Raw genomic sequence first — 17,684 nt, forward strand, 5'->3', positions numbered from 1 at the left:
TATCCAGCACAACCTTTCCTTGTTGTTATCGGCGGACGTTCAGCATACAGCTTGTTAAATGTCAAAAGTGATCATAGCCAACAACACTCTGCTTTTTTCTGCTAAATTTGCTATTCTAACGAATGTATCTAACCAGTGTATTATAGCCACAGCCATTAGAAGTACTTTGGGCAAAGTTTTTCTGAAGCTACTGTGCGGGTATGGCGCGCGTCAATATGAGGCAATTTTTGCGACCATTGGCCAAAGATCGTGACCGTAACTTGCAGGCACATTCAACCGAAAGGTCAACCAACCCCATACGTGACCAAGAACGTGCTTGAATGACAATGCAGGTCAGTCATTTAACGAGTGAAACGTTGTGAAACCAAACAAATTTTCGATTTCAAACAAGAGATTCAAAAAGTATTTCAATCCATCGGACATTAGAATGTACTTAAACATTTGCGATTCATTTATGCATTAAGTAATTAATATGTGTTTTTGAAGATCAGGTTAGTACAGATAGGAATAATATTTACACATTACAAATGCAGTGTCAGAAAATTATGAAATTATTTTACTGAACCAAACAACAACGCCATAGTACAGTGGACTAAAGAAGTTACATGTTCAATGTGTCACATTATCCATTAGCTTTGCTCAATTTAGTGAAACATTACCTCTTATAAACTTTGAACGACACGCAATTACAAAATAGTTGAGAAACATAAATATACCTGCAACGAAAAGAAGAAACACAGCATATTAGTACAAATGGCGAACGCAAAGCTCAAGTTTATCTAGTTCTAATGTTTATTTTTTTAATTTTCTTTTTACTCAACATTAAATGAAATATAAACCATTAAGCGTATTATGGAGTAATAAAGCCCCATTATAATAATGATCATGTCACATGCATTGTTATACATGTTTAATCCTTATTTCGACACTAAAGTGTTTTTGAAGCGCTGATTTTTCCTGCCAAACCAAAGGTGTAATTTAAGGATATTTAGTTTTTTAAGGTCCAGGAATATTTTTCAAAAAATTGATAAACGCGTACTGCATCTTGAAGAAATTCTATAATTACATTTAATCGAAATTCTCCCGTTTACCATGAACACGGTCAACGAGTAGAGTAGATGGCTTCAAAATTTCTTAGAACTGTACAACCTGTTGTGTACTACATTACAAAAAATAAATATCAGCAACGAGTAACACCCAACTTCGCAGCCATTATTACATCACATTGCGACCCAAATTTACGGTCCCACAAACCGCTCTTATCGCGCGCGTGGTGGTGGTGTTGCTCAAACACGCTAAATATTGCTCGGATGCAAGTCACATAAGAAATACAACTTCATTCCAGCAATACTTACTCTGCAGGAACTGAATTACACGTTGCGACGTGGGTAGCCATCAGCCCCATCGCGAAGAGAAGGGAGCACGTGTTTGTGATGTCGCGATCGCGAGCATAGAAATGATAAACACCGTATGAGTGTGTATTCGCACGTCTCGCTGAGGTTCGCTGATTGTGGACGATTGCTTTGTGTTAACTACATACCCGGCAAAAGCAACGGGGACACCGCCATTGTCACTACCATCACCACCACCAACCTTCTCTTCGAAACCCCATAATCGGAGTCGTTATCAGGAAAGTGACTACGAATCGAACAGTTGCGGAAACAAGACACCAAAGCATGTTTTAGGGGTCATCTCGAGCTCGGTGCTTGACAACAACGTGATTCTTGAATAGTGGCACGTCACACGTTCTCCTCTAGTCTCTTTGATATGCTTTGCTATTCATTCAAAGTCAGTAAAAATGCCATTTTATCATGCGTCAGATGTACGATAATCTACAGTTCTACAAAAAAATGTCTAAAATTGATTTCTATAACTTAACCAAAAATTATGTAACCCAAACACGCCTTTTTTTCCACTTTAGCAATAATGATCATTAATGGAAGATAAACAATCCTCACTTTACTTTGTCAGAGCGCAGAGTTGATACCTAAGAAGCAACAACAGCTAATAAACTTATCATCAGGGCGAGCCCATATCTGGCGGATAGCAGATCTATATTTAGTTTGAATTGCTCATTTATTGGACAGAATGAGCTCATAACTCGTTCGGAATATTTTTATCTTGACAGGTGAATCGATTAGCTGACGAAGTGAAAACTGTGGAGAGTTCCGTAAATAGTGTTACGATTTTTAAGGAATGTCTAAAACATCATCATATGTTTTGGATATGGCGATCAACCCAGAAGTTTAATTCGTTTTAAAGCTTCTGCAGTATTACGAAACATTTGTCACGCAGAAACACGAAATTACAAGAGAAACAAAATACAGACAGCTCTGTGATTGGTCCCATATAGATATAGCACCTAAAATAGAAAATAAAATTGTTTATCAAACATTACAACTGCTTTACGAGATCATAACTGTCCGATGATATCGGTTAAAGGTGGTCATATATCAATATTTCATTTATTTTTTTCGGAAGGACACAATCACATCATGTAGAGCAGTTAATGTGCTCTGTGCATATGTGGATTCCTCGATTGAACTTAACAACCTGCTTCTTTTTTTAACACTTTGACTTTCCCAGGTCTCATTTCTGGCTTCCCCCAATTTGATTATACCCGTAGCTGGAGAGTCAGTCCTTGACATAAATTACCAGTAGCTGTAAATCTGGTTGTGATTGTCTATCTTTTTTTTCGAAATTCTACATTTCATCGATCATCTTCTACAAGTCAATTCAAACACTGGAATACCTTGTGGAAAAAGGTATCAAGGGTTTCAGGAGAGATGTAGCAAATGCACAAAAACCTTGCGCTAGTTGGAAGATGAATCTTAGTACAAAATAATCGCGATACCACCAACGGATCTGCTAATTTATAGTGTTGCACAAAATATTGATCCCACATTTCATTTCTTCCTCAACTTCATCCATGTTAGTTCAAGTGTTGCTTAGGTATTGAGATTCGCGCCAGAGTGCTGGTCAACATACTATACAACAAGCTGGGGAAAAATCTCTACGACGAATCTGGTACTTCATGGAACATCCATACACGACATTCACATAAGTGTTTAAGCTAAGGACTAATAATATAAATATATAAACATAATAAGTACAACGTTTACGATACATTTAATCAAGGAACGACAAGTTTAATTCATGTTGGCCATCGTGAAGAAACTATAAAAGAAGCCACACCAATGCAGGTTGGCTAACGATAATCTCTTTTCGTATTGCCTGCTAGCTAACAAAGGACATCCGCATACTGCAGCCAAACAAAAAACACAATCACGAACGCATTCATATGGCTGCGCAAGACTGCACTCGTTGATTTCGTGAGCGATGACACGTTGTTTCGATTATTCTTTACCATTTATCGCAAAGTGTTGTGGATGAAAAATTCCACAACTCATGCCACAATTAGCAATACTACTTATTTGTTGCTGAAACGACTGCATGAGTTCATCAGAAAATCATTTATTTAACCTCTTCCGACAGTAATCTTTTGAACAGCAGTTTGACCAGCATTGAAAAGTTTACAGACAAATAATCGCTTTAAAGGTCTGCACATGACGGCTTCTTCTCAGGCTAATGGTTGGCCAGTTTTCTTCAAGCGTACACACGCAATCTGTTACTGTCTAGTTTTCTGAGTCTCGTAAAGAATATGCAGGCTTTTAAGACAAAGCGTTTTGGGTGACTTTCTTAAAGGAGCTAACTCAAAAAACACACACACGGCTGTGACATCCGGAAACTTCTTCGAGCGGAAACACGACTCCCGCGCTGTAGGAATCCCTACAACGCACAAATAGAAAAGGGAAAAACAACCATTCATAGAATACAGGGAAAGAAATTATGTTAACCGAAAATTTGTTGCCAAAACAAGTAGGGAACCAAACATTTTGGGGAATATCTTTGACCATGACAAAATAAATTAGAAGCAACAATGTTTCCAACAGCAGGATTTAACCGTTGCAGTAACGATATAATTTTATCAATTAAACTTATACAAGCTGCATTTAAAATGGTTTTGATTAATCACTTTACTGAATTAGAATCGCAAACGTCTTCAGAAACATTTATTCCTTACACTTCACTCGTATTAACTTTGATAAAACGCAGGACACCTGAGTGAATATCCTGTTCGCGTCCGTGATAAAGAGTGCGTAAACCAATTCTCGCTCCAAATGTATTTTCGTTCGTTTGACACAGATGAAATTTCAAACCCAGCCCGTTATTGCCAACTCCAAAACAGCAATATACGATTCAAGATGGTAGTTGACTGAAATGTGTGCACTCGTTTTCCGGATTGGCTCGCCGAAAGCATGACTTACTATCCAGCTACGATTAAAATAAAGTCTAGGAACTAGAAGCCTTTTGAGGTTGTAGTGCCAAAGAAGAAATTTTTGATATAAAATAACGGAAATACATAATTTCGTAATAATCTTATTCAATTAACTAACTAATTTTAATCTAAAGACATTTTAGATTAGATATAACAAATATATGAATTTAACTTGAAATTTCAGGCAGTGGGTTCATGTGAGAGAAAGTGGGTCGATGTCTTCTTGCCAGATAGACGACCAAGGAAAAACGATTAAATATTCGGGCAAACAAGCAACCAATTGTCTACATCGAAGTGCCAAAAGAAGATGCAGTACAGAGAAACGCAAACGCCAACTACGGTTAATATAAATAACATTTGCACACGTTTTGTTTGTTTAAGGGCAAACGTGCAATATCCAAATCATCCTTTAAACTTTCGCAATCCAGGTATATATCTGTTCGGATAAGTAATGTCCTGTGACGATTGAAATAATTTCCTACTTGATCCAATGTTTCTTCCTGAGACTAAACTTTTTATGTTGAAGTCCTAATTCATTCGTAAATAAAACAATCGAATAGATTTTTTTTATCGTCCGCCATAAATCGACATACTGCTAGCTGAGAATAGCAAGAGATCTGGACGATTTCATTTTATAATACCGTCTTGAATTCTTTAAAAAATGTCATCGGTTATGCTACTCAGTTTCGCAATTCTCTTATATTTTACAACCTCTATTTTTTTATAAACCAGAAATAATTGTCTTTCCAATATTTTCAGCCATATAAACTAATTATCCTCCAAATAAGCAAAAAATTTTAGCATGAAGAAAGTCTTGGGAATTACTCCCAAAATCAGTCAGAAAATCAAGCAGTAACAGTGCGTCAACCTTGCCAAATAGACTTCCCTCCACTTTTAGCTCAACCACTAGAAGACCGCGATGAATCTCACCTAGAGTGAGGGTACACGAAGGTAAACATATGATGTTAAACAAACCATTCGACATCAACGTGACATTTGACAAACACATTCTCCTCTGGTGTTACTTTTAATAATTAAGGTGTCGCTTTTAACTGATTTCTTCTATAAATTCAAACTTCTTTTAAATAAGAAACGCGATAATTCAACGGAACACACAGCAATGTAGCTTTTCTTCAACTTGATTGTCACGAATAATGATTGTCCACAGTAACTATTCAAACATGACCATTGGGTGATACATGGCGTCACCCTCTTTTTCATCGCGGAATGGAGGTAGCAAACATTGTTAAGGTAAATACAACTTTCAGTACATTATCCACACCTAACGGAAAACAGTGGGCATTACCTGAAGGTGTAAAGTGAAACCTACGGAGCACAGCAAACACAATAGATTGACTTACAAAGGCACAAAATATGCTGCCATGTCTCATTTCAATTCTACAACTGCTACGTGCATCCAATCCATGCTTGTGTGGGCATTAGCTAGGTAATAGTGTTATCGCATAAAATGTGCAAAATAAGGGTATGTTAAATGTTTTGATTTATTGCGAAACGACTCCCACGCAAATGGATGACACTTGCGACCTGGCATGATTTTACTTCCAGCTTTTGCACTATGGATCATATAACAACTTTCTGGTCACATTTATAATATATGGCAAATTAAATTGCACTTGAAATATGGACTTAGGGAGACAGGACCGTGGATCAAATCCCATCCAGACCACCTCTCCGGATGGTCGAATATTCGATTAATATCAAATTCGGATGGAATAGAAAATCTGACAGAAATGGAAATACATATAAAACCCTTATATGTATAATGGGCTTTATATCGCAAAGTGATTCGGTAAACCCAGTAAAGGCTAGCTTCAATTCATAACATCAACAGGTCTCCAATCCTATTCCAGGATACTAGGTTCAGGAGCATCCGGTCTCCGACACATGAAACTCCACCTGATCCTTCCAATATGGTCCTCTATGCCTCTATGCAATATCAAAATAAGCTAATTTTCACGATTTTTTATTCGATAACCCGATGTCCTTTCGATACAAAGAAGGGTTTATCGTCAAACTACTATAATTTGAATATAACACGTTTTAGCGTAATAAATTGATTTGGAGCAACTATAGCATAAAAAAATCAGTCGAGGAATTGCAACTGTGACGGAAAACATATTATAATGTTCAATTTACAGTTGCTTCAAGTTTTATAACATCTTACAAATTCTGGAGAGACACTAAAACATTCGATCGGGGATAAATTCTGGTTTTCAAAGTGATCTGGTGGTTACCCAAATTGACAGGCCAAGATCTCTTAAGATTTTAAATGCTTGAAAGACTTGATGGCCTGAGTACTTGATTGAGGCGTGATAGTTTACCATCAGGGTCAAGAAATCCGTCTGAAACGATGGAGAACATCCAGGACAAGATGGATTCATTCGTTGCAAAAGAAATTATCCGGCATAATCATAACCATATCCAAATAATTTTAAAATAAAACTTGATAAGGCACACAAACAGTTCGATCCTGTCGGATGATTAGTAGCGCGTGCTAGTTTAATGCATTTATTCGTCATAAAACATGTGTACTATTCATTGTTGGAGCCTATGGCACACAACATGTCAAAAAGCACAACCAACGCTGCCAAAAGCCGAAATGATCAACGACAACCGTACAGCGGGAAGAAGCAAAAGAGCAACACGAAATCACGTACAGGACGGACGTAGAAAGACGGCATCAAACATCGCCACCAGCACCGGCACCACCAAACACTGCTCCTGCGACTTGACTTGCTGGGGCGTTGCTTTGGCCCCAGAGCCACGGGTGCGTCGATGTGTTTGTGTGCGGCTGGCTGGTTGGATGGCGATCAACAAATGGATTGGTGGACCTGCTTTCAAAGAGATAGTTATGAACGCGCGCACACCAAAATGGGGCCACTAGAAAATAAAACAACATAAAACACAAACCCACACACACAGACAGAGACCCCTTGCGCATTTCACTCTACCACACAAACAAGTCGATCTTTCGAATTATAGCACTTGGCGGCACGCGATAGGAAAACGAGGAAAACCAGGGGGAAGAAGAAAGGAATCAAAGCAGACGAACAAACAACAGAAAAAAAAAACGCTGAGCCGGAAAAAAATAATGCGAAAAATATAGACCGAAAGAAAGTAGGCGATAGATAGCAACACAAAGGATGGACAAAGAAAGCACAACGAACAGGAAACGTTAGAGTGATAGAGAGAGAAAGAGAGAAACACGCTCACACACGCACGCACGCACACTCTCAGGTGCATTCGGACCATTGAGCGAAACCGAATGGAAGCGGTGGAGTGGAAGGGGCCCACATAGAAAGAGGCCAGTCTGACGGAAGAGACAAAGAAAAAAAATAAATAAAACAAGTTCGTACAAGGTTCAGTGACCGCCGGCGACGCGCCGCACATATGACAAAGGAGAAGGCAAACAGTGTTTAATTATGCTAATATGAACAACATCAGCGAGAGAAAGGTGACGGTTGTATAGGTGCCAAAGAAAGACGCGAGATCAAACCAACAAATGTTGGGGAACAACAACCCAATAACCTCCCACCAGGTGACTTCAGCGCTATCCTCTAGATTTTTTTCAAACTTTTATAAAACAATATATTATTTTTCGCTGATATATTACTATTTTTTACACTTTTCACAAGTTCTAATCAAAATTTGAATTGTTGGTTTGTTTGATTATAGAGACTCTAAGTCATTGGTCTTAATTCGACTCTCTCTCGAAAATTTAAGTGCTTTGACAAAATGAAAACTGACTGTCTTTAAGGGTCTTACCCTTGCCGTTAAACAAACACCGAAACAAAACTCTCGAAAACTAATATTTGGACACAAAATACCAAAATTAGTTTGATCTTTGGTTGTCCATCAACTACGAGGAAATACCATGATCAAAGTTCTGTTATTTCATATCAGTTTAGTATACCAGGCACAAGAAGTATTCTTTATTTTAAGAATCTCTTTATTTCAATCTCCAGTAAAAATGAGAATTGAACATTATCCTACAGACGGTCCCAGATTGACCTGGTGGTAGTGGCGATAGTGCTACACATACCGAAACGGTTAGAGCAGGATATCGAATCCCATCTGGATCAATAACAGCAGCTCACTTATTATTCCTTATATCGATTAAAAAGTCTACTATCCAGTTGAATTAGGCGGAAATACTTTAGTAAATTGTGCATTGATCATACTTGAAATGAAACATAATATAATATCTCCTAGATATTTTAAAGGTCTTCTTAGTAGACTACTAAATAAGAAGTAACACTGTTTGGAACAAAAAAAAGTTTTTCAAAAAAACTTTGCCATCGTATAAGGGATCTTTATACGATATCAAAACAACTCCGGTGGCAGCAAACTGAGCAAAGAAAAAAAAAACTTCACGCAATCACTTGACTTCGATCGATCATCGAACGATCGAGCAAACGATGCAAAACATAAGAAACTAGTTTCTCCGCTCATCACATCACATTGCGTAATTCCTGAAATGCACAGACACTACGCCATATCCCCAACTACTACACGCACACTTCAGCAACACATATTGGTTTGCATTGGTTTGCATCAACTTTTATTTACAATGCTCTGCGCAGCTACGACTCGTGAACGAAACCACCGCCAGTTACCTATTTTCGGAACTGAACTGTGAATTGCATCGATCTTGCCCATTGGTACATAGCACGATGTTGCTCACTGTTACTCATCGATTGTCGAAGTGCGATCGATTGTTCTCATTCATAAAAATTATAAACCTATTAGCTAGTGTTATTCACAAATAGATAAAGAACATTATGTTCACAAACATTTTACCAGTACAGCAGTTTGCCAAACGTGGTTCGAATTGACATGGCTGTTCGACGGAGCAGCGCAACACATCAACATCGAAAAGAAAAGATGGATTGAAGAAGAATTAGATGCTCTAATTTATTAGCTTTTTAGTGCAATTCGGAGTACGAAACTTGATTTGGTACCCAGCACACTTGAACAACAACTTGGAACAACTCCCGGCGCCTGAGGTCGAAGAGAAAGGTGGCCGAACAACAGCAACGGAAAAGTAATGGAATAGAAAGAGCAGCAGTAGGTGTCTACCGCTAGAAAAAAAAGGTCAGTGATCTCTACGAAACAGCTGGTGCAGAGGAAGTATGGTGGTGTGAGTCACGAGCGTAGCACGATCTCACAAAATGGAAGGAAAGATGGAAGGAAAAACAATAGACTTGATTGAGATAGCGGCAGATCGTTTCATTTAAATTGGAACACCGATTTGCTGTTGGATTCGGTGAGCATAAGTCTCTTATACACTATCGTACACCTGCTACAGTGTCGATCAATCAATCATGTTGCAGGCTTTACATCTGAGCCGTTTGATGTCTGCAATATGGAACACATTGTGCTACTAGTAGAACTGGCAATACATCATTCATGCGTAAAACCCCCCTGTAAGGCAGGTATGCCATATAGCAAATATATATCCAAGAATTTTGAAATTTGGTCTAGGATAGCATGTTTTGATCTACTATTTTTTCCTTTTTTTTTTTTTTTTTATTCATAAAGAACGGCCTGGCCGTATTTTTTCCTTTGTTTAAATTACATTTGGTATGCGAATCTAGCAATACGACGAGAACGTTCTTGCTGCATACAATCATGAGACTATGAACGTTTAGAAGACTAAATATAAATGAAGCTAAGACAGATAAGAAGAAATTGGAATTTTCCTCAGGAGCCTAAATCAGTTCAAATAGAAAACAGAACTGATTTTTTAGATTTTTTTGAATTGCCAATCAAAGCTCTGCCTCAAATTGAAAAATTGTTATTTTTGGAGCCAATGAAACACTCATTCAGTCCGACTTCGTACATGTTATGTTAGACTGATATACCGTTCGCAGACAATAGTATGCAAGAGTTCAACAATCCGATAGGATACAGAAACAATTTCTGTGACAATAATACTTTTACAGCAGTTGCAAAAGATTTACTGATGAAAAATCTCTGTTTATACTTGCTTATTATTACCATCTGATGTCAATATGAATTAACTTCAATCCTTGACGAACAACAACGTCATTTTGGTCATCATTGTGTCTAAGTCATCTCTGGCAATGATTCAAGAATACCCATTTAAAAGATCGATATTGAAGTCATCTTGGGTAACAGTTTGCTGACTACAAAGAACGAATATCATGTTTATCTAGCAATATGATGCGCTTTACCAAATCCTGATTCCTGATAAGGAATGACTACGTGGTACAACGAAGTCTATAAAGTATCCTTCCAAGAAATATCCGCAACAATAGAAATAATAACCTCAAACTCACATTCAAGACGCACTCATATTGCAAAAAGTCATCAGTACATACCTATAAGGAAAGAAAGAGAAAAAATACATTAGCGATAATTAAAATAATTAAACGAAGTAAGACATTATAATTTGCAACAATACAACACACAGGGGAATATTTTGGGTGCGATTTCAAAAATTTTCCTAAGCATGCTAAGCAAATTGCATTTTGCTGCAGGTGGTGCTTTCCATTCATATGCTCTAATTTGTTTGGCAGATGTGTCTTTCAGACTTCTTATGCTACAAATTTAGAAACGCTATTTCCTAACATAACGGAACTGGTTTAAGATCCCCTACAAACCGTTCAACTTTGTATAAGACTAGTTAGCCGGTTACTGGTGTTTTGTGACCATCGCAGAAAATATACCCCTTTAAATTTTCTTCGGAGTTATTTTCCTGCAAAGCCAACGGACACACATTTTATTGAAGCCATAATTAACAACTGCAGCTGCCCAAAGTGCGAAAATTTACATCAAAATACACCAGAAGCCATCTGCAAGCAATAAATAGTTTCACGACTTGCTTTTATAACTCTTGCCTTGTTCTTCAATTTCTTGACAACAAGCAAAAAAAATGGAAGAATATCGAACGACCCCTGACGGCACATTGACCATGTTGTCAAAAATCCTCAGTCAACGAAGTCCTCAATTTCTGTCACTAGTGCATCTGCTAATCGTATATCTTTTACTTAAATTAACGAAGGAGACAGAGGAAATGAGTTAAAATTTAATTTAGGGTAAGTTTCTTGATGCATCGTTACTACATATCCCAAAACAAACAATGCAACAGGGTTAGTCAACTTCACTAATCCTAATGCAAGGCAGTAAAAGTTGCATAAGCAAAAGGATGCCAAACAACCCTCAACATAGGAGAACTTACAGGTCTACACTGTCCTCATCACTGTCAAATTTATCGTTAAGAAACACATACACACCACACTCACTTGTGGGTGTGTTTGTATCGTCATCACACGCGTGTCCTTCGCTCCTCGTAGTTATACCATATTAAAAATAAATCTATGCATAACTTAGAATGTTTCATCTCTTTGAAGCCGTCTGCGCCAAAAGCCTTGAGACTGGGGCAAACATACTAGCATAGTTACTCGAGTCGCGATGCATGTTACCGTGACTAAAAATATACCAGCAAATCCATACATCCATTTATCGGTGCTCGGAACAGGGTTAAAAGAGCAAGAAAACACATACTTTAGGAAATATAATAAGCTAAAAAACAAGGTGATCTCACTTTGTATAATAAGCGTTATTCGGATTATTTTGATTTTGAGTAACTTTTTAGAATTGGGATTGTTTAACTCTCCAGTTAAAGATCTTGAGTTATTCAATTTTCGGTATCCAAAGATTATCTCAAAGGTTTGAATTCAATCAAATTGACTGAACCCCAGGCAAACATACTTAGTTTATATTGATGAACTCCTACGACAAAAAACCGTGTTTTAATTGATGACAATTCTGAACACATTTTGGTGTTATTTCCCTCTCGAGCTCAGCAGCACTGTTCAGCATTTATGAATGTGTGTGAAACAGATGAACCTTAAACCGTTGACATGTGAGACACATGAGGCAGAAATAGAACAAATAGCTTATGACAGACAGAACACGTGACATAGCGCAGCACGCTTCATCGTCAAGACCGAGACATATTTAAACGCTTAGAGCTGCTGTAGCTGTAATGTGAATTTCTGTGTGAGTTGGAGTGTTGGATATGCGCAGACTTGTATGTACACGCAGAACAAATGTACAATAACGACACCGAAAAGAAAAAGCTACATTTCGATCTGTATTTGCACTGCAAATCGCGCCAACACAACAAACAAATTCGTAATTTGCACTCTTTTTTGAGCCAAAGTTTTTAAGTTTACTGCTCAGCAGCATATTGGATACACACGAATTGTAATGATGGTGTTTCCAATTCACTTGACCACCTTTGGCATAATTCCAAAAAAATGTAAAAAAAAGAATTCTCCGAACTAAAACCTGATACATTGTACTACTTTGTTGAATATTGAAATAAATTATACGTTAGCCTTTTTCGCTCTAACTATGACATATTAGCAAAAGAAATATTTCTTTTTATGTGATAGTAGATCATGTAGGCATCTGGCTCAGGCAGCCTCAATGTGAATAAAACCTGATCATGAAAATAATACCTGCGGTTGGGAACAACTTCAAATTGCTGAAAAATCAAAATTATTTCGCTTTAATGGCTTTGGCCCACCCGTACTCATTGTTGCCAGGCCACATTGCTAGCCCCACCAACGCCAAAACGCTGGACTAAGACGCACACGGGTAGTCCGTCTGCGGAGTCCACTTGACCGAAGGAAAGAGATTAGCATCTCGGCGAAGAAAGATATTTCAAGATGATCACACTTACATACGTAACTGCGTAAAAACGAAACAACCAACTACCAACGCTGCGTAACAAATATGTTACCGCCAACAACATTGTTGTTTGCAACTCTTTACAAGCTCACGCTTAGAAGTATGTGTGAATGCAGAGTATTTTCCCATCAACCTGACGGTTTAAGTTGAAAAGTTGAAAACGTCAACAGTATGGACCAGGCTGTGGACTAATCTCAGCTATTAGATCAACGTAACAATTATAATACGATCACTAGCAAAACGTCTTACAAAACTTCTGCTAAAATAAGCGAATATTCTTCATTGCTCTTAAAAATGTATTTGTAACGTTGTCGGCATTAGTTTTCTAAATAAACGATCATGAACGATACACATGATCGCAGATACACACACACACACACACACAAAATCAAAGCGATATGAGAGTACCTTCCCAGACAATAAGGCAGATTAGTTTGATGTTATCGCTACACTCGCCCCTGTCAGTAAAACCAATGACGCAGACGCAGCACACTCACTTCCCCGATAGTCATTGTTAGGAATTTTGCACCGCAAAAACATGCGCGATTGTTGATTTGGCCACTAATTTGCAATTGTGACGCAATCGCCATGAGATTTGGATGGTGTGAGTGAAGGGCACTACAGCACTGTTAGAAATGTTCGACCGTTTAAAAAAAAAAAAGACAAACACGTATTTCTCCAACGTTTTAGTCAAAGAACTAAACTTTAAATCGTAAATATTAGAAAAAACTTCATATAAAAATCATATCAAAACGCAGTTTGATCAAACCAAATTTCACGCTTCCCGTGGCCCTTTAGTAGTTTGTTGGAAACCCGGGGGTATGACTGCCAGAAAAATAATCGTAAGCATTATTTCAGCTCTTTCTTAGCCATGATGATCAGCCTGTACTTCGTCTGGCAACACAACGATTGCATATGTCCTAGCAAAAGAGTATCGCTAATATATTTGTCGCAGCAGAAACTCATTTGACCAGACGCCTTTTTTCAAAAACAAGAACAGTTTCTAACTCTAAGCACCAATGCCAGGGAGGAGTAAACATGACCTAGCCACTATTTTCTATTTATTTGCTCTAAGATTAAAAAATCGCGGGAAGGGCAATGAATCTAATAAAAAAATCTAGTTAACTATACGGCGTCTAGCCGTCATACTTTAATTGTAACTAAAATTTAAAAAATCTAGTTCTTCAACTGTTTTGGTTTTAGTTGCTCCAAATAAACTGATTTGACGCTATAAGATTTCGTCAGGACGAAGAAGATATAAGACATATTCATACATAGAAAACATAGTTCTTATACAAAGTTTTCGCCCCTCTGGTATGGAAAGACAACCCCAACCTCCGTCAGGGGAAACAATACAGCAATTGGGAAGATTTTCTTTTCGGTCAGATTCATAATTCCCAACAAAACCCTGAATCCGTGTGCATGTCCCACCGATATTCTTAGTTAGACAGTGCTGCCGTACAATAAAGATGAAAAGGTATGAACGAACACACATACAGAACGACGTTAAAAACATCCCGCATCCCGCAGTAATGCGAAAAAAAAAAGAAAATAAACGAGATTTCTTCGCATAAATATAATTGGCTCATTAGATCCGACAATAACCAACCTCGCGCTCTGCTCGTCTCGATCTCGTTCCGCGAGTTCCCTCCGGTCGATTCCTCTACCATAGCGATCCATCGCAATGTGCCTTTGCTTCTCTCTGTCACTCTTTCAAAACGTCATCATACAACAAAACAACACGGCGGCAGCGTCGTCATCAGCATCATCATCATCATCATCATAATCCTCATTGTACACCGGGGTGGTTCTCTCGGTCGTTTTCCCAGCTCGCGTTTCAATGTCGGCGATGGTTCATTCTTCTATTTATTTATTATTTTATCCACGGTACCGTTGCCGATCTCTTTCTTCATTTATGTGGCCCCCTCAGCCTCCCGGGCCCAGCCCACCAGATCTTGTGCCCTGTCTTCTGGAGTCCTCTCTGAGCCTTCATTCTTGCGCTCCCGTCCATCATGCAAGCCCTATTATCATCATCGCACTAGCTTGCAGAACGACGTAGTAACCAGACAAAAAGGAAACGCTGAACAGCACGATGAAGAAGATCGTCGTCGTCAACAGAACAGAACAGGGTGGTGTGAGTATGTATGGGGGAAACCACAGAAAAAAACAACCCTTCCCTGCTTAACTTTAGCGGAGAAAAACAGAGAACCAAGAACAAGAAACTACGCGTGTACGTAACAACGATCGTGGCATACGATGTGGATGAATGTGTGTGCGTACGTGTGCGTGCTCTTATAGAATAGCATCTTTCCTTCCGTGCAGAGTCACGGTTTTGTAGTGTTGTGTTTATATTGCCGATCAACTATAGGATGAGCGACTGTGATGCAAAAGGCAGAATACCTTCTCATCCAGCACACTAGAGCGACGCAGAAAAGCATCTCAGCACACACCACGGGCAAAACAAACAGTAGGCGATCGCGCGCGCTATTTCAACGGTACACTACCCCAGAGGCCGCCGCTCAGCGACGCGACGAGCGGATGAGACGGCACCAAACCTTTTTCCCATCGCAGTCACGCCTATGCCAAGACAGAAGAAGAGCAACAGCAGCAAAAAAAATCCCACTGCTACCCACAAAAACATTCAGCCAGACCTCCTCAACCAACTCTCGCACGACACGACTCGCAACACAACAGCGCCAAGTTTGGCAACAGCGCACACCCAGAGCGATGGATTGCCGTGTGGTGGTAGTGTACAACACAACACACTGCAGCATTCGTTGCTGCTGCTTGTGAAACGCGTGTTGTGTCTCTCTTTCCTGTTTGCGAAATACACAATGTACCACGGGGAAAACATACACACACCGGGCTACACAGGCCACATACAGGTTCCCCACCGGTTCGTACGCACTCGGCAAATGAGGTGAAGAAGCACGGGAAGAAACCGGGTGGAACGAAGCACGAGAGTGGCGCAGCACAACCCCACCTAATGGAACTCACAAGGCAGGCAGGCATGGCATGGTTTGCTGTTGTTGCCCGACGATAGCAAAACTTGGCAACAGTGCGCACTCTCGACCAACACACACCGCCGCTGTGGCACAGCTGGCTCACCGTCGTGGTCGTCGTCGTCGTCTTCGTCATCGATGTGGAGCGCTCAGCTCACACAGAGCCCAACCACGAGGGATTTTTGTTGCCTGTTCCGTTTCGAATCCCACCGCATCAATGCTGTAGGTAGGTAGGTAGGTAGACGCAATAGTCATCGCCATAGTTGGGTTGAAACAAACAGCCGGAACTTTACTCCTCTTCGGTGGCGCGTTTTAGAGCGAACGGTTTTCTACCGCAACATTCTTGAAACTAACTAAGTTTCACACAACACTACACCGGACGACTTGGGAGAGCCGAAAAAACATACGGAAATATGTTCCCGCAGTTCTTGTGCTTTGATGAAATTCTTTAATTCTAAGCGTGACTTCACTAGAGTTAGATGAATACTTAGCAATTTCAGTATCAATCTGCATTGAACGTATGTCTCTAAATATATAAGACTGGTGCTTATATGAGCTTATGATGTCGGTTATCAACAAATTGCCTTTTTTTGCAAAACATTAACGGAGATTTTTGGAAAACGATCAATCAAGAAACCGAGTCTCAGAATTTCATTTTGATATTCAAATGAATACTAGGCCATGACACATTGGACAATAAAATAAGGCCCTTCATCACATCCAAACAAAATTTTTTTTAGGTTTTTAAGCATCCTTTGTTATAGTTTTTCAACTTTAGCATGGTTTGATAGTTTTGATAGAGAAGATCTGATAAAATAAGTCAGAATCACCATCTCAGTAAACAAATAACAACAAAGATTGCAATAAAAATGTCTTCTTCAAGAGCAGCATGCATCACGCAACTTTCTGTGGATATCTCTACTTCTCTGTGCATGTGACCATCAAATCGCATCAAGTAGATGACAAACTTTAATCAAAACACGTGTTTCACGCAACGTCTACGGCGCACAATAATGCTCAATGTTTTCTTGTTATCAACCACTGTTCCCAACAGCAACGTATGCAACTAAGGAATGCTGTTATCAAGAATGTTAAACACCTTCAAGTGTAACATTGTTCAAACTGGTGCCATATGCTTCAGTCCCCTATAGTCAACTACGTGATATCAATATGCCTAGTAAACCATTAAACGATCGCTAACGCTAAATAACGACATAGCAGGTTATTTAGCCAAAAAGATGTTTTCACATTTTTCATTTTCTACGAAACTCTAACTTTTGGTTTGGAGATGCAATTTAGGAGCAACCAACCAAAGGCGGTTTTTAGGGTTACAGGAGAATCAGTTGAATATATGCTCTGCTGCTTTCAACTGATTATTGAGCATCCAAACACACCTGCCTGGCCTATTTACCTCCTTGATAAGATATCAGTAGCGTCGTAATATATAGACAGACAGTTCCTTTAGCCGTTGTAAGAGATTTACTTCGACGATTACCATTAGCTTCTCGTTTGCTGATGTCATCCTATCTGCGTTTTCTGACACGCTCAACGTGTATCAACTATTCAAATATCACAAGGTTGGCGTAAACTACGCAACT

At 39.1% G+C, this 17,684-nt stretch overlaps 1 protein-coding gene across 8 annotated transcripts in view; it reads right to left on the reverse strand.

The window, feature by feature from the left end:
• The window catches only part of LOC118509854 (protein split ends), a 73,464-nt gene that overhangs the window by 34,156 nt on the left and 21,624 nt on the right, over nt 1-17,684 (reverse strand). Inside the window, exon 4 of one of the 8 annotated variants that reach the window (XM_036051056.1) lies at nt 660-716. The exons of the other annotated variants lie outside the window; for them this stretch is intronic. Coding sequence (XP_035906949.1) covers nt 660-708 — 49 coding nt within the window. The 5' untranslated portion in view covers nt 709-716. The remainder of the gene's footprint in view (nt 1-659; nt 717-17,684) is intronic. 8 annotated transcript variants of the gene reach the window in all.

This window comes from Anopheles stephensi, chromosome 3, assembly GCF_013141755.1.
Source record: "Anopheles stephensi strain Indian chromosome 3, UCI_ANSTEP_V1.0, whole genome shotgun sequence".
NCBI lineage: Eukaryota > Metazoa > Arthropoda > Insecta > Diptera > Culicidae > Anopheles > Anopheles stephensi.